The sequence below is a fragment of the Calonectris borealis genome, chromosome 3, assembly GCF_964195595.1.
Source record: "Calonectris borealis chromosome 3, bCalBor7.hap1.2, whole genome shotgun sequence".
Classification (NCBI taxonomy): domain Eukaryota; kingdom Metazoa; phylum Chordata; class Aves; order Procellariiformes; family Procellariidae; genus Calonectris; species Calonectris borealis.
In genome coordinates this window covers 118,146,426-118,167,579 of record NC_134314.1, presented here as the reverse complement: position 1 = coordinate 118,167,579, position 21,154 = coordinate 118,146,426, and the positions used below count along the sequence as shown (strand labels likewise).

At 47.7% G+C, this 21,154-nt stretch overlaps 1 protein-coding gene across 1 annotated transcript in view; it reads right to left on the bottom strand.

Moving 5' to 3' along the window:
- Positions 1–15,243, bottom strand: part of SLC1A4 (solute carrier family 1 member 4) — a 37,738-nt gene extending 22,495 nt beyond the window's left edge. Inside the window, exons 1-3 of the mRNA XM_075147637.1 lie at positions 14,631–15,243; positions 4,474–4,516; positions 2,945–3,007 (exon numbers count right to left, since the gene is read on the bottom strand). Of these exons, the coding sequence (XP_075003738.1) occupies positions 2,945–3,007; positions 4,474–4,516; positions 14,631–15,157 (633 nt within the window). The 5' untranslated portion in view covers positions 15,158–15,243. The remainder of the gene's footprint in view (positions 1–2,944; positions 3,008–4,473; positions 4,517–14,630) is intronic.
- Between the last annotated feature and the right edge of the window lie 5,911 nt (positions 15,244–21,154).

The window sequence follows — 21,154 nt, the reverse complement described above, 5'->3', positions numbered from 1 at the left end:
GGAAGATCCTCTCAATCCCAGCCTCTAAAACTGGCAGATGCTGAACGGTCTTTTTGTACTCTAACAGAAGAGTGCATCACCCCAAAGGAGCTGCCAAACCAAGCAGCATTGTGGACACCAAACAAAAACAGCTTTAATGAGAGCTTTGTTCCTGGATAAACTATGGGACACATTATTGTTTGCTTGAAATGATGTGTTCTGGTAGGAAGATTCATGGAGCTCTTCTGGTCCTTGAATCTCTGTGAAGATTCTATTGTTTTTTAGCTCTTGAAACAAAATGCTTATCAAGGAAACAACTGCTGACATTGAGCTGTCCCTGTAGTAGGTGGCTGAAAAGAAAACGCAGCCGTGTGATGTGAGGAAGAAGAGCAATTACCGGTTTGTGTATTTTTACTGCTGTCACAAGAGGAACTCGGAGTCCCTCACAGCCTCCCTGTGCTGCAGATGGCGAACTGAGATAGTCCGTGCCCCAGGAAGCCTTGCTGCCGAAGAGACAGAGAGGATGTAGCCATAAAAGCTAGGTAAACACGAGGAGAGCACGTGAAACAACAAAAAGGACATGGCGGAGCAGACATCTACGTGTCCCACTATTTATATCACCAGCAAGAGAAGACAGGGCCTAATTAACCAGGGTGGGGGAAAAAAAAATATAATCAATGGAAGATTTTGCTCTACGCTATTCATATGGAAAGCAGAAGGAAAACTCTTCAATCAAATATTCTGCTGATGAAAGAAAACATTAGATAGGAATATCATCTTGTTTCCCTGGAACCCAACTTCTATCACTATGATATTTATACTATGTATTATCCAAAAATCATACTCTTTCTTTCCAAACTTAACCCTCATCTATCCATAAAAAATATGGTCAGACCAGTGCTGAAACTGAGCTAACAAAACTGAGACAATGCTTTCTTTTTATTTGGTCCGCTCTTCCCCAGAGACAGTAGGGCGCCTTCTGGAATTAAAGAAGCTCTGGTTTTGCTCCAACAACTGAAGAAAAGTTTTGGAAAACTAATAGCAGAAATAACCTTTACATCATAACCTTTGGCAAAAACAGGCACTGGTGACAAATTCAGAATATTTTTTCTGATATTGCATCAAACAGGAGTCTGATAATTGGGAAAAGAAAAAAACCGAAAAAGAATCTCATGTTTTAAACTGCCAAAAGATGCATTCTTACATCTTGATGAAGAGTAATGGCTTTGAACAAGTGTTAAAAAAGACCTTGACAGCCAAACCTACGTCCAATGGATATGGTTGGCCCTGATCCGTGCTTGGTTGCCAAGGAGCCCCTATCAAACTTGACACTGAAGATGAATAAGAAGAATCTTATTCACCTTTCATTTACTCCTGCTTAAAGGAAAAATAACTCTACACTCTGTAAGCGAACACACATGTCTAAGTGCACATTGTTCTAGCCTTTCATATTGAACTTGGTTTTTAGCAGCACGAGGCTGCACGGGCATGTACTGCCCGAGGATATAATGGCGTGAGAAGAGAAACTGCTCTTCTGGGATCACGTGGCCCTGCTGCAGTCATTGCCGTGCGTCCATGTCAGATGGGGTGAGCGCAGATCTGGGCTAATGCAATCTTACAGGCACGGGCAGAGCCTGGGCAGACGGGGCTGCCTTCTTCCCAGGGAAACCGCTCACCGTGCGATAGCAGGCTTCCAGGCAAGGGCTGACTTTTCCCCTGCTCAGTTCTTGTGCCATCCAAGTCACCTGTCACCAGCCTCCGGGGTCGGTGAAAGTTCAGCCCGTCAGCCGAAAGCAGAGTTGGGAAACACACTGTTCTGCATCGCCTGCTCACGCACCACGCGTGGCGAGGAGAAGGTAACGAGGCCAGTACTTCCTGCGCTCAGGGATACGCTTCAGAGTCCCTCTGGATGAGCATAAACTGCTTTTTCCTCGATGGTTTTACAAACTGGTGGGCAAGCACACCATGTGTGACAAATACAAACATTACAAGTCTCTTGCCCTAGGGGCATTCAAATCATATTAAAAATAGAGTAACCCAACATCCGATACGGATCTCAGATAGTCAGAATGAGCCTGAGAAATAGAAAATAACCCTGCAAGTAATTTCCAGTCTCAGACCTGTCTCCCCAAAACCCCATGAAAGCACATGAGATACTTCATTTGGAGGGAGGTGACACATCGCAGGCTGGGATACTGGGTCTGTTTCATAGCATGCTGCCTGTAAGACAATGGTAATTATTGCTGGACCTGCAATATGTTGGCTTTGGCCAATAATAAAGATGTTTAATAGCCCCATGCTGCAGGAGAGATGCCACTCAAGGGCATATAAAACATCTCTGGATGTCCTACGAGCTACATATGGAAGATAACACTCTACCTCAGCTACACCTGCAAATTAATTTCCTTTTTGACACCATTGCAATAGCAGCCTGTTTATAATGTTCCGTCTATAACTTTTACTCCTTCAGACCACTTGTTACTGCTTCAAACAAAATTTCAGCAGCATAGAACAAGAAAAAATTCTCAACTAACCTCTTTTTTTTTTTCCTAAAGAGTCTTGTGTAGTGGAAAAAAGCTCTTTCTCTCCCAACTGTTAATGAAGAGTAAGGTTTAAGGGACATACTCAGCCAGCCTGATTGCTATTTAATTCCAAATCTACAGAAAGTTATTTGGAAACATTAGGCAGAGTGACTAATCAAAATTTAGATCAAGTGAGAGCAGGTCTAAGAAAGCATGGCCTAAAAATAAGGTCTCGTGGGTCAGATCAGTCGAGCCCAACTCTTCTATCCGTCGTGGCTTTCTTGTGTGGCTGTGGGTAACTGATCTGGCTTGCGTGTGTCTCAGTTCCAGGCAAAGAAAGTACTTGTTTCTTTCCAATGACTGCTGGAAAGGATTAAAGACTGCGAAGTAGTCAATATTACACTTGACAAGGGTTTGTATAAAAACCTAAGAAGTGACCTTACCTTATCCTGCGTGACATTTCCAGAGGTAGTGTTTCTGAGCAGTATCTTATATTCTGTTGCATACTGCAGGTAAGAGGAAAAAAAAAACCAAACAAAACCACAATGTTTACCAATCAGATCATCAATACGACCATATCATCCAGCATTTCACAAGGAGGAGATTACTGTTAGGAAGACTTTTTTTGGACACCATACTGCAAAGGCTAACAAACCTTTCCTATGCAAGAAAGGGAGTGACAGCCTATGCAGCTCCTTCCCCATGTGGCAACAGAGAAGTGCTCTGTGACCCCGAGCTCCCAGGTTTGGGCAGCAGCCGGGGAATTCCCCTTTCCTCCACCCTGCTGTTGCTCACGCACCATGCTGTCGCACTGGCTCCTGCAGAAGACAAGTGCAATTGCGCTGTTTCACCGTTAGAAATAGTGAGGCAGGCATTAAAATTGTCAGTAAAATATCTAAAATCTAGGGCAACAGTTTACTTTGATAAATAAGCTAGATACCTCGCAAAAGCAGAGCACTTCTTTGGGCTTGTTTTCCTTAGATATAAAATAGTGGAAAGAAAAGCTTATACACTTGCCAATTACCTGTGACAACAGCAGCACAGAGGAAAGGCGGACTTCTTTATTTCACCCCTGAACATAAGAACCCTCACACTCGAGGTATCACAGACTATCCTGTTCTTAATGATATTTTTGTACTGCTCCTATTTTTATTTATGGCATATTGACTTGTACTATATTATATACACACTCAAAATGGAACTTGATTTTAAGAGTTTGACCTTGTTTTTGATACAAAAGCAAACCCACAGAATACCATGAAGGCAAAAACTATTATTTTGCTCCTGTATCATAAACAATCACTCTGCCCCATAGCAATATTCTCAACAGTGTCTGTCCTGACATCTAAAATTGGCAATAAGAACTAAATAAAAATCTTCTTGGAGCCCCACAGCTCCTGTCCATCAGTTTAAACCACGCTATGTTCTGGTGCCAGTAATCATCCTACCACACCTGGTCCTCTGTCGGAAGAGAAACTAGGCTGAGCAATTAATCCAGCAAGGGATACAATGGAAAATACTGAATAAAAGCATCAGGCAACAAGTAATGCTTACACACACGGGAGCCTAAAAGTCTTTAGCCTTGTCTGTTCTGAGCCCAGCTGCAAAACATGCACGCAAGGGTTTCCCAGCTAGCTCCTGCAAAGGGATACGCAGCCTGGCACAAAGCAGAGTTGCCATTGCTGCCCAACACGGCACCCAAAGTGTAAAAGTTTAAAGAACATTTTTGGTGGAGGTACAAAACGTAGGCTACAAATATGCTTTTGTTTGAGGAGTATTTTTCAAAATCAAACCATCTGCCATGGAAGTTGTATGTCTGATTACATCAGGTGCTTTTAAAAATCCCACCTACTATAAGTAAATTAACTTTTAGTATTTTCTACACTATCATTCTAGTCCTTTTTCAAAAAAGAGCAGTCACTTTGCCTGTCTGTGCACTCTAGCTCATGTCCAAAGTCCACACATATCTTACCGTTCGGAAAGCTGCAGCAACAAGATTTGCAGGAAACAGGTTTCTGTAAAATACAAACAAGAAAATGAAATATTTCTTGTAGAACTTCTAAAATGAATGCACCAAGGTATTTTACTCTCAGAAACGGAATTCCTTTTGCAAAGGCAAGCATATTGGCACTAGTGAGGTACATACTACAGAAGATACTCTGGCAGCACAGGGCAGATGTCTTGCTACAGCTCCAGAGGTGTGAATGCCATCTTCTTTTGCTCACATAAAAAGGTCCCTGCTTGTCTGCCGCACCTAACCATTTGTGCAGGGACACCAGAGGCAATCAGACATGATGCTAGTTATACACACCCATCAGCCAGTGGCTACAGAAACTGGCTTAGCCACACCAGCTGCAGCAACAGGCTTATGGCCTCCAGGGTCAGGTAGATTTTTAATATTACTCATGTGATTACACTTTATCCTTCATGTTGATGCTGTGAGCAATCCAATCAGCAAAATCCACTTAAGAGAACGTCTTAACCCTTCCACACAACAAGGTCAGCTTCCCTGAACACCGAGGTAAGGCAGAGAACAACGTCACGGGCCAGAGTTGTCTGCAAGGGTTTAAGTGGTTAAACAGCAGAGATGTAAGTAGGGGCAACTCATATGGAAAGTTGCAACATCTGAATTTGCTAGTGCCTTCATACAGAAATGCAAATCGGGCATCAGGTTTGTGCAGAGAGGACAGCATGCAAAGTGACGTACACTTCTACTGGGCATCCAGTGTATATGTGCATCTAAGAAGCAACAAGGACAGGAAAAACGGTTAACTGGACCATGCAAAGAAAAAATTGCTTCTTGTTGTATTTAATAGTTGTTTTTAATGCTACACTTCCTTTCTCCGCGTATGGTGAGCAAAGAGCATGCGTTTCCCTAGCCAAATGGCAGCTTTTTTTGCTGTGTCAGAAAGCAAAATAGGAGTACAAGCTGATCTCTGGGGTCACGACAGGACCCTAGCTGGCGAGGGCAGAAAGGCTAGGGGTACGAACTGAAAACACTGCCAGCCGCATGCGTCAAGGAGGCATGGCAACTCTTACGGAAAGGAAACAAAAGACCTTACCCAGAGCCAGTTAACTGCGGCAAAAAACATTTGGGTAGCTGCTCCCCATCCTTTGCTCCCTGCACTGCTCCGAGGAAGCTGCGGCGACCTCCAGGCTGAGCCCTGCTAACCTCCCCCCAGTTTTTGCCGTAGTTACCCTGGCAAACACGATTTTAAACCAGGCTTTCAGTTGTGATCATTCCACGAATGACATGGAAAGCGCAAACCTGAACAACAGCAAGAAACGGAGCAGCAGAGTCAAATCTTTGAAAGCAAGAGGGAGATTAAGCTATGGCATAGATATGGCATGGATAAGCTATGGCATATTTCCACTGCGTAGCTCCATTATCCTGCCACACAGTGAGGGTTTTCCCACAGCCTTGACAGCAATGTAAAGGACATGGACCTTCATCAAACAACTGGCTGCTGTGAACTACCCCAGCCTCTCTCTCTGTTGCATTACAAGTGTATTAGGAGGCAGCTGCAAAAGCCAAATTGCGATAAGAATAATTTGGCTTCTGGAGTCTACATTCCACTGAGCGTGAAAGAAACAGCAACTTTTTCTCCTTAAAATTTGACAATACAGCTGTCTGTCTGAAAGTAGGAGAGCGAGCTCTAACTCTGCAAAGGTGCTTAAGAATTGGTCAAACAAGATTAATGGAACAGCAAACGTGCATCAATTCTTGCACAGCTGGAACCCTCCGGTGGATAAAAATCTCATGTAACGTAAGAGCAGACTTACTTTTATCAGGAGTAAAACATCACATATACAAATGGGCCCAGCTCAGTGCACAGTTTTAACCAAAAAAAAAAGAAAATATGCTGTTGGGAAAATAAGGATATTTCTTTTCCACTTTTCATAGCAGGATGATTACTTTTTAAAAAAAAGAATCTGGATTTGAAGAAGCAACGAGATGAAAAAAGACTGAAAACCAACCAGAAATTAAATTACTTTTTTTTTTTAAATCAGCTTTTCCATCCTGATGAAAGAAAACCAAAGGAAGCAATCCTAAAGCCTAAACAATATGGTTCTCCAATGTTTAAATGTGACCGAGAAACCAAACCCTCCATAATTTACACAGTATGTCAGGCATGGGCCTCAGTAATTAAACACTAACTTAACTCCAAGCATATACTTAAAGCACATACTTGAGTGATGCCAGCAGCCCTGCTACACCAAGGCAAGGGGCAGGTTCCTGCTTCAAGTGTGAATAGCACTAAAGCTATTCAAATATGAGCATATAGCAGTCACTCTTCTCTATCCCTGGAGCACCGGTCGCAGGACTCGACTCTGAGGACAGCAAAGAGCATTTTTGACAATCTACCAAGTAAAAAATTTGCATCTCAATTCAGCAGCTCAGAAGGAGCTGCGTGTTTTGTTCAATCCAACTTTGAAGTACACCTGCTGCAAAGTCACAACAACATGTAAAAAAAAATGTTTTGCCCCTCTTTGTTTCAAATCCTGAAGTTTAAGAACAAAATGTGTTGGGTCATAAAAAGCAATCAAGAAATAAATGGCTTATCTTAGAGGCACGAGTTCTGCACAGACTACATTCATCGCTACCTAAGATCAGTCAGCGTGCGAATTAAATTAAGCTTTAATTACGGGTGGGTCAGATCGCAGGTTTTTACCTTAAGATGGATTTATGCAAGAACACCACGCCAGTACCTAAAAAAAAAGGGGTAGGGATGCCGCGTGCTCCAGGGAGAACCAAAAGCTGGGTGGTGACCTGCCTGGGCTCATGATGTGCTTACGCCTGCAGGCTTTGCTCATCACGCGTAGCGAGGCAAAGTTCACCCACCACAGAAATCCAGACCCAGCTCTCTCCCTGCGAGCCAGTGTTCACCGTGTCCCCAAGCCCAAGAAGAGTCGCACGGGGAAGCGCAAATATCCCTCCTGTCCGGGTGAACCAGCGAACAGGAAAGCTGATGAGCTGGGTAACTGGGCATGCAAATTAAATGTGGGTGTCTGCCAGTCGGTTTTTCTGCGTGGACCAGATCTTGAGAAGGTGTTTTTGCTTTGAAAGCCCGTACCCGCTGTGAACGTGGAGTTTAAAGAAATCACCACAGTTATATCACCGGATTGCTGACTGTTGCTGCTGTTTCTGTGGCCCCATCCCTGCCACTGCTATGCTTCGTGCTAGAGAACACGGTTGTCTTTTTGAAGCAGCTGTGGGCTATCGCAAGAGCACGCCGCTGAGGAAACCCTGAGCCTGGGTGATAAGGAGCCCGGCACAGGGGTCTGGGATCAGGCAGCCTTGGCTCCGTCATGCAGAGAGACAAAACTCGCTGTATGTGGCAAGAATGAGATGAGCCAGCGATGCATGACATTATGGCAGGGGGACAGACGTGCTGCGTGCACCCCAGGTGCTCCACTGCTGCCGGGACCTCGCTCCACGGAGACGGATGGATTACCCACGCTCAGACCCAACCGCCTTTGGGGCGTAAAGGTGAAGTAGGTGGTAGAGAAAGACTTTACTCCCCTCGCCAAGCAGCAGACAGGAAAGTCTCTCTCTGCCTGTTGCAAGTCCTGCAGACAGCCCAAAAAAAAAAAAAAAGATCAGAAATCCATCAGACAGCTGTCAAGGGTGACAGCTGTGTTCCTGGGGCTGGAGCGGCAGCTGGGCTGAGCCAGGAAACCTCCACATACCTGCGCAACACACAATGTGAGAAAGTACCCGTCTCGGATCCTCTTAAAATAGGAACCAGAAAGCGGCAGCACCAAGAGAGGGAGTTTCAAGGTCTGAGTACTTTCTGCTTGAATACAGTACTCATCACACCATCTCCCCATGCATAGCCAGATAAATGCAGCTTTTTCCTTTTCCCCAGGGAAGAGCTGCTCCCACCAGGCACGAAGGGACCGTTATTCCTCAAACCAAATTTGGCAGGGAGGTCTCACCATATTTTTGCTGTAATAGAAATCTCAGTTTAGCTGAAGCATCCGCTGCTGGGAATCCCAGGTGACTAAGGAAACTGTAAAGGGAGCAAAAAGGGGCTGTAGCTCCCATCCTTCTCAATTTTGATATTACGGGCAAATTCCTCTTTTCCTTACCCTGTATCTTTCCGCCAGCGGGCTAAGGATGGCACAGGAACTCCTTCATTGCATGTGTAAGGGATTATTAATAACTGTTTTTAAACGATTCTTTTGCTAGAGCTCTGCAAACAACTTTGCTCTGGCAGCAAAAGCATGAAGGGAAATCCAGGCAAGCAGAACAAAACCCTAAAATATTACGCATTCCTCTTGCATTGCTTCTTACAAAAAGGTTCCACTTCCAAGGCCAAAAACCTTGCTGTTGGAAAACATTTTTGTGAGAAAGCCTAGAAAAAATATTCTGTGTTGCGTTATCTCATGGTTTTCTTCAATGAAGTGTTTTCAATGGTAGGAGTCCACTGACGGCAACTTTATTGCCATCTGGGGCAACCTGCCAGAGCCCAGTTTGGATTGCTGCAGTACCTTTATTTTTCTTTCTGTCCCAAGATTTCCATTCAGTATCACACAACAAATTTTCTCATCTGCTTTTTGATATGTATGTGGATGCACAATACATGCCCTGGACATATACATATTTATGAATGTGTGCATTTCCTTTAACATAGAGAAACTTGAAAATCCATTTACTTACAGCAGATATTTGATACTTTTTTGCCTTAATGGTCCAGTCTGCATCTTTGTTGCTTGGAAAATAAAACATAACTGGGGGCAGTCAGTAGTAAAAGGCAACGAATATAAAGAACAAAAGAAAGGAGCAGAAATGTTCAGAGGCTTCCTAAAAAAACCTTGCCAGACAGTGCAGGCACGTGAATGCAAACATTGAGTTCTTCCTGCAAAAATCAGTCAGCAATCCCTATACTTCAAGAGGGGATCCAAGCTCAGAAAATGACACAGGCAAAGGTGGACAGTAACATTTACTACTTCCCTTTTTTCTGAGGGTACCCCAGAGTTAAGAGCTAGCCATCCGGCTACGAAACCCGGTGGTTAGCCTATCTCGAGGACCCGCCATTGGTGTAACTGCAGCTGTTCCCCGGCCACTTCTTATTCTATTTATCACTACAAAGGTGGCATCTCCCCCTCCTCTCCTAACAGTCAAGTTTTGCTCTCTTTCCACACTGGGATTTCAGAAATAGCCTTCATGGTTGCTGCTTTGGGTGACTCACCGGGAAGACCAAGGCTCTAAGAAACAAGTGCTACTGGAGCGACTGGTGCCCAAGCAAGGGTCATTGCGAGAGTGCTCTGGATCCCATGGTCCACCCTGGCCGTCTGCTCTGCAGCCCAGCCAGCAAAATGCGACCGATGCTTCTCCCTTGAGCAGACGCTCAAGCTCATGCCTGCCTTCCCTCCGGCTCCGAAGGCACTCGCAGCCAACGCACAGGCTTGCTGACGGCGCCGTGGGTACTCCCTTTGGCAGCACAGCTGGTAACCTCTGGTAGGGAGACAGAAAGGGCAGTGGGGAGCAATAAAATTTAAACTGCTCTTGCAGACTTGCCTGGCAGCCTGAGAAACCCTGACCTCACTGCTCGGGGCAGACACCTGGACCTCTGCGTATCCTTCCTATAAAAAGTGGGTGATGCTACTACCTCCTTCCCTCCCCGGACTGTTACAGCTAGAGCTGGATTAAAAACAGAATTCCCTTCCCAAAGCCAATTCCACAGTTTCAAAACATGTTTTTATCCCAAAATTGGGCAAAGAAAGCCTGTTCCAGACCTTTTTTTTCCACTAAAAAAATATTGTAAAATATTTTGTTGAAATGTTCCTTTTTGATGAGTGAGATTTTCTACTTAAGTCTTTTGTATAAAATTACAGCAAAACATTGACCTCACTGAAATGAAATGTCAGGATCACCCGCTGTTGGAAATTTTGACAGGATCAATAGGTTTCTGTGAAACTGCTTAATTTTGTTGAATCAGCAAATATAAATCAAAGCTAAAACAAAACTCTGACCTTATCGAAACATGCAGTCTTGACAATTGCCCGTCAAAAGTGTTAACAAATCAATAGATTCTTGCAAAACACTTGATCCTGCTGTTTCAACCACTTTCCAACAAGCTATAGGTGGGCTGCGCTAGCTGGTGGCTGGAGTCACCTCCTTGTCACCACCTCTCTCCTCCCCACCTGTTTCTCCTTGGTTAGACGCCTGGCATGATCAGAGCCGAGCTGGCTTTCTGCAATGTCACCTACACAGGTGGGTGCTGAGCCCCAGAGCCCACCGTATCACAGCTAGCCTCTTCCTCCACCCGCTACCCACTTCATAGCCAAGCTGACAAGAGCTCTTTATTCTCCGTTGCTTTGCCTTCTCCACCAAACAAACAAACGAGTAAGGAACGAAACCAGAAATTCTAAAGTTTCCCTTCACTCTCCTCATCTTCTCTTGGCACTCAGCACTTGCCTATTTGGTACAACCGAGCTGCTCTCCATGCCAGATGCTCTGGAGATGTTCACAAGGTCCACCTTCAGCTAAGACCACACGGAGTAAGAGTGGTCCAGAGCCTGGCTTAATGTAAGAGCCCGAATTGGGTGCTCTGGAGAAGCCTGTCTTTCTTCATTGACATGGGACAGAGTTAAGGAAATCCAAGGACCCCGTTGAGCACACCCCACTTTCTGGTTTTCTTTTTTTTTAAGCCATCAGCCTTGTAGAAGCACCTCTGAACTCTTGCTGGATCCTTCCTGTGATAGCTGAGCTGCAGCCTCTCCCTGCCTTTGGCCATGCTCACCTTTTAGGGAGCTCCAACACCTGAGATGAGATGAGCCATCAGCATCGCTGCTGTGGGGCACAAAGGCACCTTCAGGACAGCTCTGCTGTCCCCACCGTGCATCCTGGGGTGGAGGACAGCGTGCCTAAGCCCTGGCCAGGCACGCTCAAGACTTGCCTCCTGCACTGGCCAGAAGGGAAACCAGGAGGGTGCTCCGGCCCCTCCAGCCAGAGGAAGGTAGACAAATTAGACCTGGAGGTTACGGTCAATGGACAAAACAAAACAGAGACAGCCTTTCGGTTCACCAGTGAGTCATCATTCATTTGCTACCAAAGCCCAGGATAAATCTCTTTTCCAGAGGTCGCGTCTGCATGCATAGGTGCATGTTTGTGTGGAAGTTTTAGATTTCGAAATGGAAAACCGCAACCAAGAACTAAGCTGGCCTCCAGACATCGCTGCGACAATGGAAAGCAACATCTTTGGTCATTAACTAATACACTGCCCAAAAGCAGAAGGGCTCTGCATCCTGGGAAAGGAGACCCTGTGTCATCCCTGCAGAAGCCATGGCAAATACTGACTCACAGCTGTGATTTCCTCCTTGCTGTTTCTTCCTTGGGCCACGTTTTACATCTGCTTTCAGTAGGGGGACTCAGTTTACCCATTTGCGCTTCATTTTTACCTTTTATCTGAAACTGAGCAGTGAGGCCTTGAAGGACACAGCCAGACTTGTGACACAATTGAAAACAAAGTTTTCTTGCGTCCAACAGAAAGTTTCATGACCAAAAGAGAGAAAAGGAAAAGCAAAGGGCAGGATGCTGCAAGACCCACCCAGACTGAAGGCAACAGTTTCAGCCCTCTGGGCCCTATAGACTCAAGGCCTTGTTAACTGGAGATGAGCTTACTCTGGGCACCTTCCACCACAGCAGGGACCAAGATCGATGCTCAAACAAGAACACCCACATTTTCAAGAACAGTTAAAAAAAAAAAAAATTAAAAGGCAGAGATATTATTTCCAGAGAGATATTATTTCCAGAAAAATCACTTAACTCACTCCATACCCGAGTCTGTCAGGGATTTGTGCTAAGCCTGGGAGTTTTAGTGATGGCTGTGTCCAAACGCATCTTTTCTGGATTGGATTTCGCTGTTGCTGTTGTGACAACTGGACTGTCCAACAATGTGGCTGCAACATCCCTTCCCTGGGGCTCCAAGAAAAAGCTGAATTCACAATGTATATGCATTGGGGGAAAGCCTCTGGCCTCTCATTTCCCAGAAGGAAACCCCTCTGCAACCCGCACGCTTTACCCAAGTCTCATTGTTATGAGCGTTACTTTGGAGTTAAGGACTCAATCCCATCACCACTATAACCGCTTTGAAGATGAACTCTCCACCTGCATTTACAAACCAGAGCAAGAAGGAGCTTCTGCTCTCAACTTCACAGATGTTTCCCACAGCCTGAAGCTCACTGGAGCATCCCCGCCCTGTTTCTCAGCTACATCGTACTCTGTGCTGCGTGGCAACACAGGAATGAAACACCAGCTACAGCAGCCACGCCAGGATGTACCCAGGGCAGCCACTGCTACAGTCGCCTTCCCAACTGTCCCCGTTGTGCTTTTTTTGTAATTTTCTTTCACCTGCCTACACTTCCATTCAACTCCATGTCACCTTCACAGCCAGCCCCACTGTCCTGTTATTACTTCTTAACATGCTCGGTGGGAATTGCTGGTCCTTAGGAGAGGTCCTTAACTGTTGGTCCTTAAGAGAGGTGGGCTGAGGACATGAAGTACGTGGTTGCCAATGGGACAAACCAGCCTTACTTTCTGTCCAAAGGGAACATACTTCTCTCTGGGGGAGAAAGGGACATTAGCATGGATTGTAAATACAGTTTTAGGAGTTGTTTTGTTTTGTTTTTTAGAAACTCTTTTTATCTTTGTTGCCACGTCCATTTACCCAGACACAGCGAAAAAGTCTCTCAGCTGAAAAACTGAACTCATAAAAGCGAAGTAAACGACCTAAATAAAAATCCCCCACTCAGCTTTGTAATTACCAAGATATCCGTTAAGCACAACTCTCCAGCCACTTCGCTGGTGTGCAGATCACCTCCCTTACTCTTCTGTTTGCATCTTGGTAGCAACATCTACCACCTCCAAAGCCATTCATCTTCCAATGTTTCAGCAAACCTCCATGCTCCCTATTGATGCGCTATCAGTTCCCATCACTCCCTCAGCTACGCTCGCCGGCAGAGACCCAGCTGCTGCTCCCCAGTTTTCCTTTATTCCACCACTTTTCTCAGGCACCTGTAATACAATTTTCCATGACTGCCCTACACTACTCAGGTGTGAAAAAGTGGCAGAGCCAGACCCAGGATAACAAAACACATCAGCTGTTCACATCTGGGGTTCTGCACTAAGATTCATCAAAGCACAAGAGACTGCAGTTGGAAGTCAGATACTCAAAAAGCTGGCTGGATGTTTGCCTCATTTGTGTAAGTGTTCTTCTCTTATTTAAAGAGCTGGACAGATCTCAACAAGCCATGGGCTCTGAGAAAAAAAAAGGTGAAGTCTGCAACTTTGTAAGGAGGAATAAGGATAAACCAAAAAGACTACGATATGGTTAGAAGTGGAAGCTTTGCTTCCAGGTAGTTTTGGGAATGTGAGTCTTGTCTTTGCAAGGTGCAGAGATGGGATGGGAAGCTCACAAACATACAGGGTGTCCTCATGCCGGCCTATGTTTAGGATATGTCCTCGATGGAACTACAGGGTTGCATTTCCATGCCTGCACCTATGGGAGGGCACTATAAAAGGCAGGTTGGCATTTATGTGAGGAGACTGAGTAAAGGGTGAAGGAATAAAAGAAAAAGGTGCGTGTGAGGGATGGGGAGAGCTGCCCTGCCTGCGGGAGACAGGCAACGACAGGCAGCGGGGCAGGGGAAGGTGCCAGGCAAGGCCATGCCTGTCCTGCAGCGAGCACCCAGGAGCTGCTCTCCCTCCAGGCGGGACCAAAAACGGGCCCAGGCACCCAGAGCTCCAAGCAAGCCTTGACTCATTCTCGCAGCCACCCAGCCAAAATTAAAAGTAAAGGGGGGAGAGATAGAGCCCTACACCTGACCGGGCTGCGGGTACCTGGGCAGGAAGCAGTGCCTCTGGAGAAGCCAGGGGAAGGATGACGATAAGGAGGATGAGAAGAAGAAGAAGAAGAAGGAGAATGAGAAGAAATAGGAGGAGGATGAGAAGAAGAAGAAGAAGAAGAAGAAGACGAAGAAGAAGGATGAGGAGGGGGGGGAAGGGGGGGTTCCCCGGCCGCCGGCTGCAGCGTGCAACACCGCCGAGTCTGTCATCATCCTCCGGCGGCGGCGGGGAGGGCGGGAAGGAGGGAGGAGGTGGGGGGAGCGGGGCGGCCTCACCTGACGAGGTCGAGGAAGGAGTCCACCGTCTCCTTGCTGGTGGGCACGGCGCCCGCCAGCCCCAGCCCGGGGGCGTTGAGGGCGGAGGCGCCGGCGCCGGGGCGGATGATGAAGCCGAGGGCGACGGCGAGGCCGGAGGCCAGCAGCGTGGTGCCTAGGAAATAGGCGAGGGCGATGCCTCCCAGGCGGCCGAGCGAGCGGGTGTCCAGGCTGGCGGCTCCCGACACCAGGCTGCAGACCACCAGCGGCAGGATCACCATCCGCAGCATCCGCAGCAGCAGCTCCCCCGGGAAGGCCAGGTAGGCCACCTGCGCCGGGCTCAGCGCCGCACCGCGCACGGCGGCGCCCAGCGCCACGCCGGCCACCACCCCCGACACCGTCAGCACCACCAGCGCGTTGCGCCGCAGGAAGCCCCGGCAGCCCCGCAGCCGACCCCCGCCGCCGTCACCGCCCCGCTCCGCCGCTGCCGCCGCCGCCGGGCCCTCCGCGTGGCCGTTGCCTGCCTTCTCCTCATCCGCCGCCTCCATGCTGCCCGGCGCGGCAGGCGGCAGCGCCCTCCCCGCTCGGCTGCCTGCGACGCCTCGTGTCCCGCCACCGCCCGCCGCGCGACTGACTGACCGGCCCCGCCGACTGGCCCCGCCCCCGCCGCGCGCCCGGAGGGCGGTGCCGGCCCGGCCCGGCTCCGCCCGCGGGGGGGGTGACCCCGGCCCGCCGCCCCGCCCCGCTGCCGCGCGTGGCGGCCGCGCTGACCGGCAGCCGGCACGGGTCGCCTCAGCGCCGTCGCCGCCCGCGGGGCCCGCACGTCCCCTCCGCGCCCCCACGGAGCCGCCCGCGCCCTACCCACGGGTCCTCGGCGTACCCACGGCTCGCACACGTCCCCTCAGTGTCCCCCTCAGTGTCCCCGAGCTCACACATGTCCCCTCAGTGCTCTCCTCGCTGTCCCCCTCAGTGACCCTGTGGCTCACACACGTCCCCCCGGTGTCCCCCTCAGTCTTCCCACGGATCACACATGTCTCCTCAGTGTCCCCATGATTCACACGTGTCCCCTCAGTGTCCCATGGCTCACACATGTCCCCTCAGTGTCCCCCTCAGTCTCCCCACGGATCACACATGTCCCCTCAAGTCTCCCCATGGTTCATACATGTCCCCTCAGTGTCCCCCTCAGTGTCCCCATGGTTTAATCACATCCCCCTCAGTGTCCCCACAGCTCACATACGTCCCCTTAGTGTCCTCATCAGTGTCCCCATGGCTCGCAAATGTCCCCTCAGTGTCCCCATGGTTCACACATGTGCCCTCACTGTCCCCCTCGGTGTCGCTGTGGCTCACACACGTCCCCCCGATGTCCCCCTCAGTTTCCTCACGGATCACACATGTCCCCTCAGTCTCCCCATGGTTCATACATGCCCCCTCAGTGTCCCCATGGTTCACAAGTGTCCCCTCAGTGTCCCCATGGTTTACACACATCCCCATCAGTGTCCCCACAGCTCACACATCTCCTCGTGTTCCACTCAGTGTCCCATGGCTCACACATGTCCCCTCAGTGTCCCCCTCAGTCTCCCCACGGATCACACATGTCCCCTCAAGTCTCCCCATGGTTCATACATGTCCCCTCAGTGTCCCCCTCAGTGTCCCCATGGTTTAATCACATCCCCATCAGTGTCCCCATAGCTCATACATGTCTCCTTAGTGTTCCACTCAGTGTCCCCATAGCTCACACATGTGCCCTCAGTGTCCCCCCCAGTGTCCCATAGCTCACACATGTCCCCTCAGTGGTCTCCTCAGTGTCCCCCTCAGTGTCACTGTGGCTCACACACATCCCCCCGGTGTCCCCCTCAGTCTCTCCATGGATCACACATGTCCCCTCAGTCTCCCCATGGTTCATACATGCCCCCTCAGTGTCCCCATGGTTCACAAGTGTCCCCTCAGTGTCCCCATGGTTTACACACATCCCCATCAGTGTCCCCACAGCTCACACATCTCAGTGTTCCACTCAGTGTCCCCATGGTTCACACATGTCCCCTCAGTGTCCCCATGGTTTAGTCACATCCCCATCAGTGTCCCCACAGCTCACACATCTCCTCAGTGTTCCACTCAGTGTCCCCATGGTTCACACATGTCCCCTCAGTGTCCCCATGGTTTAGTCACATCCCCATCAGTGTCCCCACAGCTCACACATCTCCTCGTGTTCCACTCAGTGTCCCCATGGCTCGCAAATGTCCCCTCAGTGTCCCATGGCTCACACATGTCCCTCAGTGTCCCCCTCCTCTCTCCAGTAACCTCTCGGAGAGGCAGGAGCCATCCTCTGCATCAGGACAGGTTGTGGCTGTGCCCACCATCCCCATGGTCAAAGCCATCCAGCGGGTCCGTGGGCTCATCGGTGGCAGGGTGGCACGGACATGCGGGCTCCGAGCATGCTTCCTTGAGGAACCGGGCTGAAACCCATGTCTGATCACACGAGCAGGTTGTCTGAGGAGCAGACGATGTCTCTGACAGTACGAGGGACTGATAAAGGGCACCTGGGGCTTTCAAATCTGCAAGGGCCTTGGAGGTGCAGCACTGTCGTGTTTGCTCGCAGAGCCAGTTGCACGAGCTTCAGCCGATGTTTGGATTTTAGGAGGGGCTTCATTTCACTTCATTCCCTTGACATCAGCAAAGCACAGCCTAGCAGAAAACGTGCTGTGAAAACAACCAGCCACACATTTGCTTTTCGAGTAGACCGGATAATTAAAGAGACTGACAGGGCGTGATGGGGCAATAATCCCGATTTAATAAGACTCTTTTCTGCTTTCCAGCCTCATGGATAGACCTGAAGATCCCTACACCATGGCTGGAGCTCCTGGGAATTGTCTCTGTCTAAATAGGAAACGACAGCACCGGCGAGCAACTGTGTCCACCATTACCCACCTCAGAGCTCGATGCAAAGTCTTGACTCGCACTTGCTCTTGTACCAAAATTTGACTCAAGACACCAGGCATATTCTTATTGATTTTATATTTTCTTTCCTGATAACTTTCCCTTTGAGGAACACTTGCTTTGTGGAAATCTGGGAATGAATGTTCCACCAAATCAGGATAAGCAGACAGAGGAAACAGAGGCTAAACTAAAAGGAAAGCAAGTATCTGCAAGCACTTTCAAAGATATTCAGTTCCACCAATCTCAAAAGGAACAAAAAGCTATGTGAGTCTTTTAAAATTGATTTTGAATTTTTTTTGCGAATAGGTTTGTGAATAATAAACAATTAACCCTCCAAAATAATTGTTTCTTTTCCCATCAGAAGCATTTCTAAAATGGATTTTTAATTAATATTTAGAGAGTATTCCTCGTGAAAATGTCATGCTTTGTTTTTCTCTTGCATTTTTCCTTGCCGTTCTCTCATGATCTCACCCTTTTTTCTTTCCATTTACCCGTGAAAAGGGGAAGAGAAAAGGGGAAAAGAAAGGACAACAAAAAATTATAAAATAAATACAAAAATATAGAACTCTTTATTCTCTGTTTTAGTTGAGAAAAGACTCTAAAACCAAACAATAAGCAGAAATGCTGTTCCCATATGCAAACTGAAAAGCAAGGGGAGAGATTCAGGGAAGTGTGAACAAGCAGAACGTATTAAATCGGAAAACTCGTCTGTAGCAGCACATGTACAAGACCAGCTCATGAGTTAAAATAGAGCCTTTTCCACCGTATGAATCAATAGTAGGCTCCTTCTCTCCTGGAGGATCTCCCCATGTCCTTGCGGGGTTGACTTTTCTCAGAGCAGTGCCGTGAGAACAGCCAGGTTACCTGCAGCAGCACACACCTCCCAAAACATAGATCCCACTGCGTGTTTTTTAATCCCTGCCAAGGCTGGTTGGTGATAGCCAACCCTTCGTGAAGAACACCTTGACCTAGGGATGCTTCCATCAAGCTTCCTGGGTAATGACACCACGAGAATTTGGATTCCCAATTTCCCCTCCCTTTTTTCCCCTCTTGATTTTCTGATTGAAACACTGATCTGAACAGTTATCCTTCTTCTCTTAACATATCTTCAGATGACAAGGCTTTTGCCAACAAGAAGACAATAGAGCATGTGAGCCTTCCACCATAAGAATGGACATCATCCCAAAGACGTTTGCCGTGGTTTAACCCCAGTTGGCAACTAAGCACCACACAGCCGCTCGCTCACTCCCCCCAGTGGGATGGGGGAGAGAATCAGAAGGATAAAAGGGAGAAAACTCGTGGGTTGAGATAAAGACAGTTTAATAGGCAAAGCAAAAGCCACGCACGCAAGCAAAGCAAAACAAGGAATTCATTCGCTACTTCCCACCGGCAGGCAGGTGTCCAGCCATCTCCAGGAAAGCAGGGCTCCGTCACGCGTAACGGTGACTTGGGAAGACAAATGCCATCATGACAAACACCATCACTCTGAATGTCCCCCCCTTCCTTCCTTCTTCCCCCAGCTTTATGGGCTGAGCATGACGTCCTATGGTGTGGGATACCCCTTTGGTCAGTTGGGGTCAGCTGTCCCGGCTGTGTCCCCTCCCAACTTCTTGTGCCCCCCCAGCCTGCTCGCTGGTGGGGTGGGGTGAGGAGCAGAAAAGGCCTTGACTCTGTGTAAGCCCTGCTCAGCAGTAACGAAAACATCCCTGTGTTATCAACACTGTTTTCAGCACAAATCCAAAACACAGCCCCGTACCAGCTGCTGTGAAGAAAATTAACTCTACCCCAGCCAAAACCAGCACAACGTCCTAGGCAAAGCTGTTTTTCCACACCCTCTGCGAGTTCATGGATGGCTGCAGTGATTAACTCTGAAGCCCGCTGACTTATTCCGTAGTAACCGTTGACTGATCCATTGTGTCACGTTTTCATTTCAGCGCTTGTAGATCTTGGGAGCTTTCCAGTGAGTGAGTCTGCATGTTTCCAATGTCCACCCTGCTGGTGCTTCTAAATTAGAGTTTTCGACTTTCCCTATTGTGACTTGAACAATTTTTTTGTCTTAGGTGGCTTTCACCTGCACGGGGCTAGAGTGCTTCCTCCAGAAATCAGCAGAGGGATCATAAAGAGGCAACAACAAATAAACAAAAAAAAAAAACAGAAAAAAAAAAATCCAGTTCCTTTTAAATAAAATTAAAAAAATCCTTTCGCTTTTGGTGAGGAGACAACCAACATAGTTTTCACCACTGGCCCAGGAAGGAAGAGGTCCTCCTGATTTCCAGTCAAATTCTGCTTGGTATCATTTTTTGATGGTGCGTATTTGAAATTCCAGCCTCAGTGAAGGGAATGAAAAAATCTCGACGGCTGTAAGGGAACCAGGTCCTTCCCCTATATATTTCAGCACCAAGCAAGCAGATTACAGGACTTATTTTGAGCTGCTTCCCTCAGAAAAGGTCCTGCTTTTTTGAGTGAAGTTGTTATCAAGACCTTTCTGAGGAAGGGCTTACAATTCCTTTTTCCTACTGCTCATCTATTCCCAGTGTTAACCTTTACCACAACCTTGCTGCAAATCAGTGGGATGGACACTTAGGATGGGATCTATGTAATCTAGCTGTTGCCACCTAGAAATTTAATATCTAATTCCTGTTTTTTCCATAGTCAATAGAGATATAGGGAAGGTCACCCCCTTTTAAAAGACATGTCTGATTCAGATGAGATGAAATTCCCATGGGGGTATCAACCATGCTCCACTGAGTATGGAGAAGACCTAGACAACTGGTTTAGGATACCCAGGTTTCAGGTAATTTCTGTCATGTGACCCCCCCGCCCCTGACTTACAATGCAGGTCTCACCAAAACCAGACTCTACAACAATATCATAGAAAATTATAATTTTCCTCCCCATCTGACTTCTGTATATATTCTACTCACCCAACATTACAAACTCAAGATGACTCTTTGTTCCTCAGAGGAGATTTAACCTGGCATCTGAACTGCGTCCTACTTTTTTTCTGCCCTGACCTCCAAAATATAAATGTATCCTGGCCCTGAGGACATCCACATCTGGAGCTAGCTCTGAACTTCATGGTGGCCTCTGTAATAAAATCAAACCTCTGGATAGCAACAGCTGTGATCCCTGGAGAAAGTCAGATTTGACCGTTAACTGCGCAGTGCTGCTCATCTCAGCTGGAAATGAAGGTGTTAAAGACAGCTTCTGCCTTGTGATTTTTGTTTTTGGGGAAGGAAAAAAGTGGAATCCACTCTGCATTACTACATAGTATCTATCTGCCCTACTGCATATGTTAGGTATTATTACGCACTATCACGAAGCACAAGCATAATAGACTATACGTAATAAATACTTCTGAAAGAGCAAAGCCCATGAAATAAAGTAGCAATTGCTACACCCTTAGCTTTTGATAATCTACGCTGATAATAAACTCATGTGGTGGGTGTTTTCTCCATCACTCATAGGGTCATATCAGCACAGATTAAGTTGCTGGCACAAAAGTGTTCCAACGACATTGGTTTCAGAGGGTAGAAAAGCCCATAAGAAGCAGAACACAAGGTTCTCCACACCTGAGGAAGATCAACACAAAGTGTGAAAGAAATCAGACT